Here is a 17,503-nt window from a genome sequence, read left to right as displayed (position 1 = left end):
TAAAAACACACTAACAAAGAAATAACATTGAATTTACATGACTAAATATGGCATGTTCTTATTACCATCTTCACAATATTACATTCATATTTAGAAAATTAAACTATTATTTATTTTATTACATTACATTACATTTCATTTAGCTGACGCTTTTATCCAAAGCGACTTACAATAAGTGCGTTTCAACCATGAGGGTACAAAACCAAGAACAACAGGAATTATGACATTGATGTCATATTATATTAAGACAATTAATTACATATTTTACCACTAATGTACACACTTGGTGTAAAATTAGAGTTTATATTTGTCTTTTCCGCTACCAGGACTGTGAGCGCCCACTACAGGCCGCGGGCGCACACTGCAGGCTACAAGAGGCACGGGACGGGGTTCAATCATGTGACATGCGCACTCGGCCCTGTTATTGAGTTTGTTATGACAAGTCGAGGCCTCGGACTAAATTAGGAGCGAAGCCCCCCTCCCGTGTCTACCCGGGTGAATCCGCAATGGAGGGCATGGACCTGGACCTGGACCAGGAGCTCATGCAGAAATTCAGCTGCATGGGCACAACAGACAAAGATATTCTAATATCGGAATTTCAGAGGCTCCTCGGGTTTCAGCTCAACCCGGCTGGATGCGCCTTCTTTCTGGACATGACCAACTGGTGAGCTCGGGGACTCGTCTCGGCCTTGCTGTTGCGGGTTAACGTTAAACAATAGCTCTCTACGCTGCAGTACAGTACAGAGATAATTCGTCGGAGGGAGGAGAGGTGAGGGGAAATGGAGAAGAACATAATCGAAAGGTGTTATTGTGTATTGCGACAACATTAATGATCGCGTCTGTGTTAGCGTGGGAACAATGACGGTTAACGACGTTGTAGTAACGTAACCAGCTAGTCGGTGTGACTTTTGATTGCCCGGCAGGGACACAGCGGAGAGCACCAGGGTTTGTATATCAGGGGGGGGGGGGGAAGAAGAAGAAGAAAAGAAAGAAGCTCCCGAGACAAATAAATTGTTGTTTACTCTCAAGTTAGTACCGAAGCAGGTGTGGCTTTTTTTTTTTATCATTTAAAAAAAAAAAAAATCAATATGAATGATTTATTCGATTGTTTTTCGCGGTCGCACTTTTATACTGAAAAGCGACATCAGGTACTGTAGCTCAACCTGAACTGAACCGATACGTGTTGAGGTTTTTTATTTTTATTTTTATTTTTATTTACCCACTCTGTTAACAGGTTATCGCGTTGAGCGACACGAGAAACGTTGTTAGGTATTCGCGATTATTGTACAAGATGATAAAACGTCAGCTGCTTGCGGTTGACTACAACCACAGTTCAGGGAAGTTTATTACGTAACCTACTAACGTAGCGTTTGACGTACTGTAGCTCAAAGCTCACCCAGCGGTTGTATAATCTTCACCTCACTCTGCGTGCACTAAATGTTATTGTACGTTTGACAAAACTGCAGCTGTATTGGAATTTTTTTTTAATTTTTTTTTTTTTTTATTTAATTTTTTTCTAACTTCCGGCGGAGTATTTTGAAAATGAAACATAGGGCAGTGCAAATGCCCCTCCTCCCCCCCTCAAGTGAAAAATGAAAATGAATGTGTTTGGGATCTGAAATCGTCCCTAAAATATATATTTCTCTGCGCATACGCAGCATTAAGCCAGTTAATGCAGGTCTGTGGAAGATCACAGAAGCAATGTCCGGTGGGAGTGCAGGCTGTAGTAGAGTCACGTGATGCCGCCGCTCTGCAACGGGCCTTCTCAAAATAAAAATAAAAATAAAAATAAAAAAAAAACCCTGCTGGTTTATGGATGACCTGCGTGTCACGGGAAGCACCCAGTCTGAATTTGTCTTTCATCCACACCTTTAAAGCTAAATGAATAGTCGGCCATTTTAACAAAGACAAAAACAAGATTTTTTTTTTTTTTTTTATGTAATAAAAATTTCAATGACGCATGGAAATAGTTAACATTTGTTGTCTTTGTTTTATGTGATTGTTAATAGAACATCTTTGTTTTTTGTTTTTTTGTTTTTTTTTATTGTTGGTTAGACACAATAAGCAATCTGAAGATATCACTTTAGGCTTTAGGAAATTATAAAAGACCCTTTTCGCCAACCCATTGATTTATGAAAGACCTCAACACTAACAAAAACATATTTTATCTTAATTTAAATGGTGAAATAAAGTCCACACATGCGGAACAGAGGCTTGGATGATCCCATTTTTTTTTTAATTCTAATTTCATTAACATCTGTGCAAACTGCTGTTGAGGTCTCATCTACATAAATGTGCCGTGCCCAAATTTAGATCTGTGCTCATTAACTGGATTTCCGCTTCTTTTTTTTTTTTTTTTTCGTCCCAGGAATTTGCAGGCAGCCATCGGAGCCTACTATGACTTTGAGAGTCCCAACATCAGTGCACCATGCATGTCTCTTGTCAAGGATGTAACAATCGGTGAAGGAGAATCAGTTCCACCTGACACGCCTTTCACAAAGACCTGGAGGATACAGAACACGGGTAAGTCAGCTGGAATAGTAATAACTGAAAGCTTACAGAGCTGACACCACACCTCGTGATGAAAAATAATCACACGTCACGTGAGGTCAGCATAGTTGTCTTGTGTGTCTTCCAGGTGCAGAGCTGTGGCCTCCTGGGGTTTGTCTGAAGTATGTTGGAGGAGATCAGTTTGGCCACGTAAACATGGTGATTGTGCGTTCGCTAGACCCCCAGGAAATGACTGACGTTAGTGTGCAGATGCAGAGCCCTGTGGCTCCCGGCATGTACCAGGGCCAGTGGAGAATGTGCACCGCTACGGGACTTTACTATGGAGGTGAGGACCGAAATTTCACAGCAAAAACAAATGGGAATTGTTGCTTTTCAATAGATAAGCTAAAGAGGAGACTGCTATGATAAGTCGATAAATCTGGTAGATTGGCAGAAAAAAAGCATTTATTTATTACAGTGACTTTTTTTCCCAACAACAAAAAAAAACATTTGCAAGTTCCAGCTTTTCAAATTGGTTCAGATTTGCTTTTCCGCTGCTGTTTTAAAACATTATTAATGGAATATCTTTGGGCTTTGGACTTTTGGGCTGACAAGTGAAGCTATTTGAAGATGTCACTGAGTTTTAAAAAAAAAAGAAAAAAGAAAAGAATCAATTTGATGGAAAAAAAAAAGATTTGTCCGGCAGGCTCCGAAAAGTCTCTTGTGTTTTCTCTCTTATTTGCAAGTGATTCCTTTATCGTTTTACTTTCCGCATCTAATTGACGACTCCCCTGTGTCCTTATCTTGTGACCTACAACCAACTCAGTATCACGAAAGCAGATACAAAGGGAATGGGGGGTGACTGTCAACTGTTTGTCACACTGTATAAAAGCTGCCCTACGGAGGAGATCTGAGAGCTCTGCTGGACACCTCTCTTTGAGGGCGCATGTAGTTGCTCCTTCTTGCAAGAATAAATGTCCGATATGTTTGATTTTGAGCCAAGCCTCTTGAGTAATTTTTCCAACACAATTCAAGTCAATTTTCTTTATCTACTCTTATGTCACAAATGGAAAATTTGCCTCAAGGTGTTTTGCAGTCTATGTTACCTTGATTTGTATGAAAAAAAAAAAAAGTCCTCAAAAATGGCTTGTCTATGCTGTATATGCTATGTAATACCACTTGTTTGGTCAGCGCCTAGGCGGCTGCAAAACCTTCCATCTTTTCATACGCACTGATAATTATGTAATGATTCTTGTCTCTCCCATTTTTTTCCCTCGTAGATGATCATTTGTTTCAAACTAAGCTGCTGGTAGAGCAAAATACAGAATTTATCAGTAGAGGGCAACAGTCACTAATGAAGATAAAGTGCTGGATCATTTTTTTTATGCATTTACTGCAGTCAGACCATTTTAACAGTGAAGGGTCATTCAATTAAAACATGAAAAATTAAATTAAGAGTCATTCATTTCATTGATTTATGTCCCAAAAGAAAGTCCCTCAAGACATGCACACTTATAGATTAAGCAGCAGAGGGATACTCAATTAAAACTCATACTTGGCTTAAATATTTCATTTAGGAATATTAGTGATGACTCGTCACCTGACACCGTTAGTTTCATCGTAACGTTCAGAGCAAGAGGAGAGCTGCAGATCAGGAGCCCGTTCGATCTTTTCGGTATACCATCAATGTATGGTCCATATTTCATTTGTGGGTATTAGGTATCATCCCCTGTTTTACATGGTTATATAATATCAGCTCTCACTCTGTACGATAGTGTTCGTGGCTCTATATTTGAATGTTTGTTTTGTCTCGTCAGATGTAATTTGGGTGATCCTGAGCGTGGAGGTCGGAGGCCTCCTCGGCGTCACGCAGCAGCTCTCCTCTTTCCAAGCCGAGTTCAACACCCAACCTCACCGCAGCCTGGAAGGAGACTACAACCCCTTCGCCTCGCCAGAGAAGAGCAAGTGCCCCAACAGCAACAACAACAGCCTCTGCGATGACAGCGGCCACAGAATGGCAGAGGAACATTGGCAGGGAAACCCAAACCAGCTGCAGCAAGATCAGAATGGACTTTCACACAACTCTATGGATCTAGTAGCAAACAGTCTACAAAGCAATCTATCAGTAGTCTCTTATAACCAGGTAAGATATGTCAAACCGCAAAGAGATTTTTCCGTACCCCTGAATTGGGGTTAAAGCTCATCACGCTGATCCTCCTGCAAACAAACCCAAAGTCTACAGAAACATCAGCAAGCTCCGCGAGGCTGTTCTGAGAGCAGTCGTTGGAGCGCCAGTAGATATAAAAAGTTAGCATGCTGAAATGACGACGTTAAGCAGGTGCAATGTTTGCCCGGTCCACACAATATTTCATACAAGTCCATCAAACAGTAATATCCCAGTTGGCGGTAGTAATCATGCTGACAAGAGCTATGCTGACAGCATGGCTAAAAAAACAAACAAAAAAAAACACCTTAAATGTACAAAGCTAAGCTATAATTTAGCAACTAAGTTAGCATTCTCAACTAATTTAAACACATCGGATGTTCCGATGCAGGAAATGACTTACAGTCGTTGGGCACCTGGCAGCTTTTATTATGAAACAAGATGCAGTTTATCAGCAATGCTAACTCATTGGTCAATATCAGATGGTCGAAGTCTATGTTTATGTTTTCCTACAGGTTTTTGTTGTCTGATTTTAAAGGGAAAAAAATAAGAACAAAACATTTGTATTGGATCAAACAACTAGCTAGTGTTACCTAAAAGTTATTTTCTTGATTAATTGATCAATTGTTTGGTAGATAAATTTACCCAAAAACCCAAGGTGGCATCCTCAGATTGCTTGTTTTATGCAGGCAACAGTGTAAACCCCAAAAGTATCAGGATTGCTTTTACTTGGGACAAAGAAAGCAGCAAATCTTCACATTGGAGAAGCTGGACCGTAGAATTATTGAACGGGCATTTTTGCTTCGAATTTTATGTAAATATATATATCAAAATAGTTGTTCAGTAGCCTCAATTGACTAATCAACGAATTAGCTAATTGCTTTAGCTGTACAGCCAACATTGTGGCTCTACATGAAAGGTCTGAACACAGTGAAAATGTACACGTTTCCTCTCTTTATCTAGATTTGGTTTTCATGAATGTCCTTCGCGTCTTGCAGCCTCACTGTGATTTTCTTTTTTCTTTTCTACAGGGTATACAGGAGCCCTATCCTTTTGGGCACTCTTAAATGATGGGACTTGTCACAGTGATGCAGCACTGAACCGTACCTCTGGAGTCTGTCACACCCATAAGAAAAAAAAAAAAAAAAAAAAAAAAAACGAGGCTTTATCGGTAGCTGGTGAAAAGTGTGGAGATTCAAAAACACTTTATGCAAAGTCCAGATACACTTTGAGAAACCAGAGGCCAACGCTCCTGACGTGCAGCTCAACCAACATCCCGCACCCACTGTATGCACGTGTGAATGCTAAGTTAAAAAAAAAATGAGTGCTGAGTCTTTTGAGTGATAACTTTTTTTCTTTCATTTTTCAGATTTCTTTTCTTTTTTTTTTTTTTTTTTTTAGTTGTCAGAGTGCACAGGAAATAGCGATGACAGGAGTGTGTGTTTGTGAACTTTTTGTGTAGATGTGTGTGTGAAAACCTAACAAGAGACTTTGGAGGAAAAGCCATTTATTTTGCCAACTGATTCTCCAGTTTCTCTCAAAGTCTTGGTATATCGATTGGGTTCGTGGACCCTATGGTTCTCTCTATTACTAAGTCTTAATAATGTGGGCAGCCCTGAAACACCATTTTTGACTTTTTAAATCTGAAAGAAGCAACATTTTCCAGAGCTCTTTAAAAGGCTTCACCTGTGTTTTTCCACATGGTTCATGCAATACAGGCAATACTTTCTATGCTTTCATAGTACCTGCAATTTTAGAAGCTGTGCAACTTTGTTCCACTGGAGGGAGTCAGCCGTCAATAACGAGAGGAAGATGAGATCTGAGAAACAGAAGTCTTGAGTACGCTGCATCTCCTAGGATTTGTGTTAGTATTGGTCATCCTTTCTTCCACAGAACAAATTACCTCTGCTTTCTGGATGCTGGATACATACATCAGAGCTACATACTGTAAATGGAAGCAAGCAAGACGTTTCTGAAACCAAGTCATTGGCACGAGAGATCAAAGAGTCCTCCGAGACAGTGAAGGTCACTTCTCATACATTAATAAGATGTCACGAATACACATATGTGAAATATAGAAGTAATACGACCAGAATATTCATCATTGGTAAATTGTCTCCCATCATTGTCTGGATTTAAGATTGAGTTTTAGTTGCTTGCACTAAATTTAAGCCATATAAACAGCAGTAAAGACCTGACTTCACTTTTTTTTTTTTTTTTTTCAATTTAAAGCAGAATTGAATTTGTTTTCAACATATTAAGTTGAATGTATTTGCTGAATGTAGAAGACAATAATGTTTTTGGAAATATATTAATTTACCCAAATTATATACATTATATATTTGCTTTGAAATGGCGGTTTTATCGGTGTAATTATTGTTCTGCATTGTGCTATCTCTTGTTTAAATCGTGCTTGGGAAGTTCAATATTCAAATCTACAAATGTTCCCATTTAACATTTAATCATGTTTAAAAAAAAAAAAAAAAAACATGATTTCCAATGAAATGACAGAATCATATCCTGAAGAATTGTCACTGCATATTTATTTACTAGTTGGCTTATCTATGCACTGAGTAATGTAACCTCCTTGACAAGGCCTGTTTGTACTTTTCTTCTCAGTTAGGTCCTAAAGGGGTCATCAGCTCTGTGATTTTATCTGTCATCCACAGCCAGTGTTCGACCCCATCGTCAGATAAACACACCTTTTCATTAAAGGCACTAACTGTTAGCCCCAGGGGTGCTGAGCCTCAACAACATGACGATACCAGCCGAAAACACACCTTGTCACAAGGATCCCTGGGCTCTTGCTCTTTCATAGAACTGTTCATCATCTGTCAATAACCTGAATGATAAATGTTTCTCCCTGTCGTCAGAGGTAGTTCCTGTCAATGTCAGTTCATCAAGCGCGTCATGTGCTCTGATCTTCGTGTAATATCTCCGAAGTTTCCACTGGCCAGATTGCAGAATGAATCAGTTGGCATTAGACTCATACAACAGAAACATTTCATGTGAGTGAGAAAGTGCAAACAGATGAAAGCTTATTTCCTGTATGTTTGATGAATGTTTGTATGATTAAATTATCACTGAAAACTAAGATCTTGGACGTTGTGTTTTTGCAGCAGCTTTCACTCGCAGATTTCAGGACTGAAACTGGTACCAGATTTTAAATCATGATTTTACTCAGACTATTTTTTTTTTTTTACCAGATCTTGTGGGGTTTTTGGTTGTTTTTTTTTACACTTAACATTCGTTTTTATAAAACCTTGACACGTTGAAAAGGGAGCTACAAGGTCACGAGTGTCGGCCTCAAAATAAACGATAAGAACAGCTCTTTAGATAATATGAGGAGTAAACACTCGGGCCAGTTGATTCGCAGCCGACTCATCAGATGATGTTTTTCTCTTTTTACACTTCAGGGAGGTGTCATGTTGCACGTTAGCCTAGAGCTTTACTGGACAAACGCTGCATGCAGCCCCTCGATGATGCCCCGTCCCGTCTGCCGTGTCCGTCAACGGCTGTCCAGCAGCAGCCTGCACAACCAACTGCCTGAGGGACAAACACTCATTTGTCATTTGCTCGGGTTGAATGTAAAAACATTGAAGGTAGCGCAGTTGATGCTGCTGAATGATTCACTGAGACGGTTCAACCTTCAAAAGCTTCAGTATTTTGATGTAGACTCTGAGGCACATTTTCAACTTCACCCAAACTTATTGCATAGGTTGTGAGCACTGTAATTATACAATTTCGCGGTAGGCCTTTGAAGAGAATTGGGTGGATACACAAGCAAGCAGTTCCTCGGAACATCGCAGTACAAGCGCACAAACATTAGTTTAGTTTAAACAAACATTTACACACTCTCACTTGCTCTTCTCCATAACTCAAACTCTCTTTGTACCAGTTATTCAGCTTTTTCAGTCATACTTATCGACCTCTCAAAATGAATTTTAACCGAACTTAGCCATTGGTCTTCAAAATGCCCTGTGGATGCTTGATGACGAAAGATGTCTCAGACCATGGAAACCAGCTACTATAGCAAACAGTGGAATAAGTTGACAGTGAGTGTTAGTCAGGTGTAATTTAAGTTTCCCCAGAATTATTTGCCACCGCTCACACACGGACTGGTGAATTTTGACACGACCACCGTGGTGCGTTAGATCAGATAAAGTTAGTATTGTGTGTACTGCTCACAAAAATTTGACTATTATCCTTGAAAACCGTCATTCTCTACAGGTGCGTTCGGAGGATCTCCCCAGGCTGTCACCAGGTTTATTTACTGAAGGAGCTCTCCATGTGGATACTGCCCCGAGTCATTATTGAGAAGGCACTTGGAGTAACCTCCCTCATTGGGACACACCTTCTTTCAATGTATCAGAAATGATATGTCACAAAAGCACTGTGTCCCAAATAGGTCTAAGAGTTGTTACTCAGAACAGGAGTCGGAAGACGAGGCGTCGGAGCGGATATAAGGGATACAGAGTGCCAGGCAGGAGATAAAAAACTACATACAGCACATCCTCACCTGAGGGTAGCAGAGTTACAGCCTCCCGAGGACGTTGACGGACATCCACAGAGAAGAACCAGACAGAGCTGAGAAGAAGCCTCAGCGGTGGAGACTACACTGACATTCACAGCACTGACAAGGTAAGACTGCAGTTCACAATAAGGCTTAAATAACTACTACAAGTACTAAACTTTTACCACACTAGATTGGGCATCGCAAGTTAGCTCAAAGAACGAGTTAAATATTTGTCAAGTCAGCTTTTAAAACAATAGTCAGGTGCACACATGAACACTGAAACATATATTACCTTGCTGTGATCATTCCCTCAGTTCATACTGGCCTATAAAAGATACCTTCTGAATAAGCATAAATGATGGGGGATGAAATCTATAGCCCTTCTTCCAAATAAAAACCCATTCAGGATTGTATCCAGTGTTAGTACGCAGCTTTAGTTATTGAAGTTAGACAAGGCAAGTAGATATCTTCCACTTGGTCTTTTTGGTATAAAACTCACCATCTGTGATTCTGCTCTTTTCTTACTAAGACAATCACTTTCTAAGACCCATTGGGCTGCTTATGTTTCTGGGTGTTATTGTACATGCTGACTCACTGCCACTTACTGTACTGCAACACAATAAACACATGTTGTTTATGTTATTAGGAACACCTGTGCTTTACCTACTCAGACAAATCAAATATTTCATGTGAAGAACATCCTACAACAAAAGAACCAGTATGCATGATGAGCAACAGGAAAACTAATCATATCAATATATCATAATGATATATTATATTATTGGAGTATTAGACTTGGACTTTATTAATCCCACAGTGGAGAAATTTAGTTGTCACAGCAGCATAGAAACACAAAAAAGGTGCACACAATATTAAAAAAAAAAAGTACAAATATATAATTACCAATTTGAACCTAATTGAATTCCTTAGCAAGAATAAGGCTATCACAATCATGACATTTTAGTTGATTAATTTCATTAATATTGGAAAATTGTGTTTTGATTTGTTTTCTGTTGATTTGTTGCCACTATATAATAGAATAAGTAGTTAATAATGTACCTCATTAAGAAGAAGAGACATTTATTGGCAATAATCATCATAAAATATAGCCTAAATTAAAAATATATACTTCTGTTTGCTGTTTCGGCTTCGTAAAATAAAACTTCACTGCTGCTTCACAAGCTGGAGACTACATGTTTGTGTTCATCAGTAATTGTGAGTCTGAGATATACACACAAAGAAGTCGTATTCATTTAAACCTGAAATAGTTGAAGCATGTAATGTATTGGCAGTCATAACAGACAGGGACATATAGGGACAAAATATATTAAATTTGAGGTCACCATTGCCTGGTACTGTAAATCCGTATGTACAGTCCACTTTATAATGAATATGCAGAATCAACCATAGAAATTCACTATGAATATCACAGCAATCCCACTTCACAACTAGTTGCTCAAAATATGAGCAGATGATCTAAGCATCCAAACCAACTCCTGACTGCCAAATATAACGCAACAGTAACCCACCAATCAGAGATAGAAGCCCTGTAGGTTACTTAAAAATAAGCCAATCAGAATGATCTGGGTGTAAACGCATGCGCATGTGTCTTTGTTACCTAATTGGGAGTTTCTCTGGTTTAAAAAAAAAACAACATTGCCAGGACCAGTAGTCCTCATCAGGACCAAAGTTGTGAATGGAGGTTAAGGTGAGAGCTTGGCATGTATTGGTTGTGGTTAAGGTGAGGGTTTCAGTATAAGTTGGGTTGTCCACAATGAATGGAAGTCAATGCAATGTCCTAAAAAAAAAAAGGGACAGCTGCTCAAATGTGCGTGTGTCAAGTCAGTTAGAACGTGACTTTTGACTAAAATTGCACTAAACCAGTATTTCCAGAGAAAATTGTTGAACTGTGTGCAAGTACATGTGTGTAGTATGTAGTGTGACAGAGATGCCAGTAAAATGTACGTAAACAGCACAGAAAGCAGAGAAGCTGTCAAATGTCCATCAGCTGGGTGTTGCTAGCGCCAGTCAGGGTTGCCATGGTGACGGCACCAGCTTCATTTGGCGCACTTCTCAAACTTCTGCTCGTAAGTCAAAACCTGTAAGTTCTATCACCAAAGTTTTAACACTATGAGGGCTACATGCACACATCTGTGAAATTTTATGTTCCTGGTGTCAAAAAAAAAAAAAAAGTAAGTGCTGGTTTACAGTATTAAGTGTGAGGTACATTTTCCTACGTTTTAATGAAAAAAAAACTAAATACATTTTTTTGGAGTAGCAAAATGGTATTTTTTTTTTTTTTAGATACGATAGATAAATACCTCTGAGAGAGGTAATAGCACACACAGCATATGTATCCCATCTTTGGCCCGTCCTGACAACCTGATGTACTTCATATTTTCAGAACGCAATGGCAGCTGTACTTTATGGCAGAAGCCAAACAACTCTTATAACAGTACAATTAACAAACACGTTCATTTGACTGAGAGTTCGAGATTCAAACAAGAGTTTGATCTTACTTTCTCTTATCTGTATTTATGATCCAACAGGTGGAATATAATGGATTCTGATATGTTGAATGAAATTAAAAACAAAAAGGTGAAAACCCTTTTGACCTGATTATCTTTAAATAGTTCTTTCTGGATTAAAACCACATTGGAGTTCTCCATTACATTCACAAACAGTTGGAAAGACAAAGGCTCCAGTCAGCAAAACTTGAATGGATGATTCCTTTTTTCAAAATACCGTCAAGTTTACTTTAGGATTATTACTGTTTAAATATTGAGCATTTGGGTATGGTGTCAGTGCCGCATCAATGCCGTGCTGTCTCACAAGACTATGTTGTCGTGAAATGTCACGTAGGGTGTACATTTGTTATGACACTGAATGACATACAGCACTTTGTAAAAACAGTGTGTTCTCTTTCTTCCCGTGTTAAAAGAACCTGAGTATGGGGAGTCCAGGCTGCGAGTACACAGGCTGCAGCACACACTCGCCTCTCTACGTCAGTCAACCCCACACTCACACCAGGGTGGCCTGGTTGGACGAGGCACAGGACACCAAACCGCCGCGCAGTTTGTTGGGGCTCTCTGAGCTCACCTGGCCAGGGGTCTGCATCCCCTGCAACGACCGAATAGCAATTGAGGAGAACCCCCGGGTGCTGAGAATGACAGAGGCCCGCGCTCCTGCTGCTCCTCCCTCCAGGACACCGGAGAGACCACCTGCTTTCAGCCAAGCCCAGCATCCACCCTCTGAGATGGGGGAGCATTGTCTGGAGCAGGTCCACACTATGGTAGTGGGAGAGGTGCTGAAAGACGTAGACACCGCCTGCAAGCTGCTCAACATTGCACCGGGTAGGACAGATAATAACTAATTAATCACAGGGAAATATTTAGATAGTGTTGGCAGAAGTTGTAGTCTAATAAAAAATAATCCATTAAAAGCCACCAATTGTTTGTCAGTCCTCACGACAACATCCACAGTAACATCTTGTGAGCCTCTGAGCCACTGCCCACCTTGTGCAAACTTTTCTGTTGACAGAAGATTATCATCACTTCTTATGAACAGAGGCTTTATCTAGACTAGAGCTTTAAAAATCACTCGCTGTGTGCATGATTGTTTGCTTTCTGTTACCACCAACCTTCCACTTAAATGAACACACACATGCTGGAGGTTCATAAGCAGTATCATAGTCATGACTTAAAAAAGTAAGCAGTTTAGTGATGCATTATGCACTGAGTTGCACAACAAGCAGAGACATGGGGGAATTTTTTTTTAATTCATTTAAAAAATTTAAAAAAAAAACCCAGCATAGACTGAGATATACATTCATTTTGTTCCTTTAATGGATAAAACTCAATGAAATGCCTCTACTTCCCACAGTGCAGTTGGAGCCAAACTGCCTGGCAGATGCCTGCAAATTTCAAACTCTACACCCACAGTCTGAAAACAAGGTTTAATGTTTAAAAGTGTCTGTTTCAAAGCACAACAGGACATCACTCACATACAATCCTTACAGCCACAGAAGAATCATTTTACAAACTGTTTCCTAAAGCTGAATAGTGATTAACTTAGATAAGGAAAATCTTGCAGTAAACACTAAATCAAATCTTTTGAGAGACAATCTGTTAACCTTAATAGGTTGCAAAGTCACTTTTTTTTTTCACAAATGACATACCTTTTAACCCGTTTCAGTTTAATGACAGTTAACAACAGTTTACTCGGTCAAATAATTTATGTCAGAATAACATAAACTGCAAAATAATTCCTCTTAGGTTTAGTTCTAATAATAGCTTTTAGTATTTTATTTACATAATTATGGAAAACTGACATGACATAATTATAAAAGAATGATTCAAATTAGAGCAACAGAAGCTGAGATTTCCAGATTTTTAGTCCCTACCAGGAATGAAATTCCAAAAACACTAATGTCCACAATGCAACCAGTGCAATCAGTAGTTTGACCTTCCCTCCATGACTTCTTTCAAGCTCTACGCGCCTAGTTTTACGAAACAAGCTTTGTATAGTAAAGTTTCAGTCCTAAAACAAAAGGCCATAATCTAACCTCCCATATGCATTTACAGAATGACTATTTAAGAGGTGGTACGTTTAGTTAGAGGGAAATGTGGGAATATCGTTTTAATACCAAGTATCATCAGCAAATAATGTACCTTGTCTCATGATGTTTTCCTCTTTAGATCCTTTGGGTTGGAGCTGTATGCATGTTCAGAAGTGGCTGCTGTGGACTGAGCACCTGCACAGGCTGCCAAAGGTCAGCGTTATGTTTCAGCAGCTGAGTGGAAAAGATCTGTGCTCCATGACCGAGGCAGACTTCAGACAACGCTCTTCACAGTTTGGAGACATCCTGTACGCCCATCTGGACATCTGGAGATCAGGTAACAACAACAGAAACACGAAAAAGAAACGTCAACTCTGTTAATAACAAAGTAGGAATAGCTGATTTCAAATGCAGGGCTGCAGAGTAAATTTAAAGACTTGGTTTTAAGTTACAATACGAAGGTATTTTGTGTGGTCAAATCTGCTACATGATTGTTTGTTTTTCTTTTCCGTTTAGCTGCAACAATGAAGGAGAACTGCCCAACTGAAGACAGCAAATCTGGTAAATTTACCCCGGATTTGTACACACACACACACACACAAACAAATATATAGTAAAGCTTTTTTATCTGCCTTTAACTTGAGCTAATAAACTGTTAAAAGTATTGAAAGTCTTGTGGCTATTGCAATTACTTTATCAAAGTAATACAACTTGATGCATTTGATTATTTGTGTCACATCTTGAACACGTAAATAAGATGTTAGGGGAGGAGGTACTTCATTTTACTGCTGTACATGAATTTACCTGTTGCCTGCAGATGGTTCCTCAGGTTTAACATTCGAGCATTTCGACGTTGACAACATTTTCAACACCAGTAAACAATCTTTAAATTGTAATGTTTGAGTCTTTCTCAGATTTCACGGAGAAAATATTCTTGAGTTTTCAGCTGTGAAAAATGACGTTAGTTTTGCGATGTAATAATATAACTCCATAATAGCTAACTTCACTAAATCAAATGCTCAGGTGAAGCAAAGTGAAGAGTAAAGACGCATAATGTAATTACAAATGTGATGTGCGGATTATGTGTCTTTCTCGTATGTTAGAAACTGATGAGGATTCCTGGTCAGATGTGATGTGTAATTATCCCAACCAGCCCATCCACCTGTGGCAGTTCCTCAGAGACCTGCTCCTCAAGCCCCATAGCTACAGCCGATGCATCCGCTGGCTCAACAAAGAGAAAGGTGAGGAGTCAAGGAACCGTTTAAATGTAATCGGTAAAGGATTTTTACACAAAATGTTCAGGCATTGGTTTTTGCACCTGTAATTCCACTTAAGTACAATTTCAGTAACAATACTCCTACTGAAATCACATGTTTTTGGGACGGACATCAGAGCTCACACCGACGACATTTTCTTTCTTCTGTTAAAAGGAATTTTCAAAATTGAAGACACAGCCCACGTGGCCAGATTATGGGGCATCAGGAAGAACCGCCCGGCAATGAACTATGACAAACTGAGCCGCTCGATACGGCAGTACTACAAGAAGGGCATTATCCGAAAACCTGAAGTATCCCGCAGACTGGTTTACCAGTTTGTCAACCCCGTATGATGAAGAGGATCAGCCAGAGGAGAATTAACTGAGGAGGAATGAAAGATATGCTGGACATACGCTAGAAAAACCAAGAACTCTGAAGCTCATCCCACTGATCGTACAAGATGTTTCTTTTCAACTGTAAAGACTGCCTAACGTGCACTCCTGCCGATCACAATTTCCTCCAACTGTTTGGCTTTCGCACTAATGTTTGACATCGCTTTTCGGTGTGATGTTTGGTCTTTCGAAAAGATATATACTTGTTTTCTAACTGGAAAATATTTTCAAACTTTAGGAGGGATGCTTAACCTCATTATTTCTGAGAAATGAGGAGAACACTTTGCGAGCTGGTTAGCTTTTCTTAGCTATGCTGGAAACCATAAAAACAACTCCTTGGAAAATAGGAAATTATCGTTTTTGCAATTAAATTTGACAAAATGACTTTTAGTGACTTTAGAGGTGCTGGCAGGTGGGTGTTGTTACCTTTGGGCAGAGCCAGGCCAGCGGTTTCCAGTGTTTGGGCTAACTGGCGTTTGGCCACTAGCTATATATACAGCTCTGGGAAAAAAAAAAAAAAAAGACCACTCCAAATTTGTCTTAAATCAGCATCTCTACGTGTATGGCAGCCATTCCATTCCAGTGTCTGTTGAATTCCAATACAGGCACACCTGATTCTACTTAATGAGGTACTGATTAGGTGATCACCTGAACCAAATCTTATTTAATTAAGAAAAGTATAAAAAAAAAAAAAAAAAAAAAACAGTGCTGTGGTCAGCACTGTCCTTTTGCAACAGGACTAGCTGGATGGCAGTACCTCAAAAGTAATTGGAATAAAATAAATAAATAAAGAAAAAAAAAAAAGTGACTATTGACCATGCCAAAAGAGTTAAAAAAGAAATGTTTTGAGTGAGGAAAAGAAGGGTTCAATTCTGGTTTTACTGGCACAGGGACACAGTGAGCGTCAGGTTGCTTTCATCCTTAAAATTTCAAAGACGGCGGTTCATAAGAACGAGGTCAAGCAGCAGACGTTAGGGACAACGAAGCTACAGACCGGCAGAGGACGAAAACGACTCTCCACTCACCGGGAAGACCGCCAACTCATTCGAATGTCACTCAACAACCGTAGGATGACATCAAGTGACCTTCAAAAAGAATGGCAAACGGCAGCTGGGGTGAAGTGCACGGCGAGGACGGTTAGAAACAGGCTCCTAGGGGCGGCTGAAGTCCAAAGAAGAGCCAGGCTGAGGTTTGCAAAAGACCATGAGGATTGGACCATGGAGGACAGGAGTAAGGTCATCTTCTCTGATGAGTCCAATTTTCAGCTTTGCCCAACACCTGGTCGTCTCATGGTTAGACGGAGACCTGGAGAGGCCTACAAGCCACAGTGTCTCGCACCTACTGTGAAATTTGGTGGAGGGTCGGTGATGATCTGGGGGCTTCAGCAAGGCTGGAATCGGGCAGGTTTGTTACATTACATTACATTTCATTTGTCTTTGTGAAGGACGCATGAATCAAGCCAAGTACAAAGTTGTCCTGGAAGAAAACTTGCTTCTTTCTGCTCTGACAACGTTCCCCAACTCTTAAGGAGTGTTTTTTTCCATCAGGACGATGCTCCATGCCACACAGCCAGGTCAGTGAAGGTGTGGATGAAGGACCACCAGATCAGGACCCTGTCATGGCCAGCCCAATCTCCAGACCTGAATCCTATTGAAAACCTCTGGAATGTGATCAGGAGGAAGATGGACAAGCCATCAAACAAAGCCGAGCTGCTTGAATTTTTGCGCCAGGAGTGTCATAAAGTCACCCAACAGCAATGTGAAAGAGCATGCCAAGACGCATGAAAGCTGTGATTGTAAATAAAGGTTATTTCACCAAATATTGATTTCTGAACTCATTCGAAGTTAAAACATTAGTATTGTGTTGTTTAAAAATGAACATGAACTTGTTTTCTTTGCATTATTCAAGATCTGAAAACACTGCATCTTTTTTTTTTTTTTATTATTTTGACCAGTTGTCATTTTTCTGCAAATAAATGCTCTAAATGACAATATTTTTATTTCAAATTTGGGAGGAATGTTGTCAGTAGTTTATAAAATAAAACAAACAAAAAAATCATTTTACTCAAACACATACCGATAAATAGTAAAACCAGAGAAACTGATCATTTTGAAGTGGTCTCTTGAC

At 39.6% G+C, this 17,503-nt stretch overlaps 2 protein-coding genes across 4 annotated transcripts; both read left to right on the top strand.

Moving 5' to 3' along the window:
- The first annotated feature begins 412 nt into the window (after positions 1–412).
- On the top strand, positions 413–7,748 carry LOC138624327 (protein ILRUN-like). 2 transcript variants are annotated; one of them, XM_069704421.1, is made up of 5 exons: positions 413–664; positions 2,369–2,523; positions 2,639–2,836; positions 4,308–4,642; positions 5,787–7,748. In XM_069704421.1, exons 1-5 carry the CDS (start codon positions 507–509, stop codon positions 5,976–5,978), a joined length of 1,038 nt encoding a protein of 345 aa, XP_069560522.1. In that variant the 5' UTR covers positions 413–506; the 3' UTR covers positions 5,979–7,748. The 2 variants fall into 2 exon arrangements, with proteins under 2 accessions (XP_069560522.1, XP_069560521.1); XM_069704420.1 differs by having other exon boundaries at positions 414–664; positions 4,308–4,633; positions 5,686–5,816.
- Positions 7,749–9,074: 1,326 nt separating this feature from the next.
- On the top strand, positions 9,075–17,210 carry LOC138624326 (SAM pointed domain-containing Ets transcription factor-like). Of its 2 annotated transcripts, XR_011311141.1 has the most exons (7): positions 9,075–9,295; positions 12,112–12,523; positions 13,868–14,065; positions 14,245–14,289; positions 14,832–14,969; positions 15,159–16,780; positions 16,924–17,210. XR_011311141.1 is itself a non-coding variant. In XM_069704419.1 (6 exons), exons 2-6 carry the CDS (start codon positions 12,121–12,123, stop codon positions 15,335–15,337), a joined length of 963 nt encoding a protein of 320 aa, XP_069560520.1. In that variant the 5' UTR covers positions 9,075–9,295; positions 12,112–12,120; the 3' UTR covers positions 15,338–17,210. The 2 variants fall into 2 exon arrangements, 1 of the variants encoding a protein (XP_069560520.1); XM_069704419.1 differs by having other exon boundaries at positions 15,159–17,210.
- Positions 17,211–17,503: the final 293 nt, after the last annotated feature.

Source organism: Brachyistius frenatus, unplaced genomic scaffold (genome assembly GCF_029030835.1).
Source record: "Brachyistius frenatus isolate BFR_SWC_R1_liver_20210118 unplaced genomic scaffold, ASM2903083v1 Contig_50, whole genome shotgun sequence".
Taxonomy (NCBI): domain Eukaryota; kingdom Metazoa; phylum Chordata; class Actinopteri; family Embiotocidae; genus Brachyistius; species Brachyistius frenatus.
The sequence above is the reverse complement of the archived record's forward strand: the minus strand, read 5'-3'. Positions and strand labels throughout refer to the sequence as shown.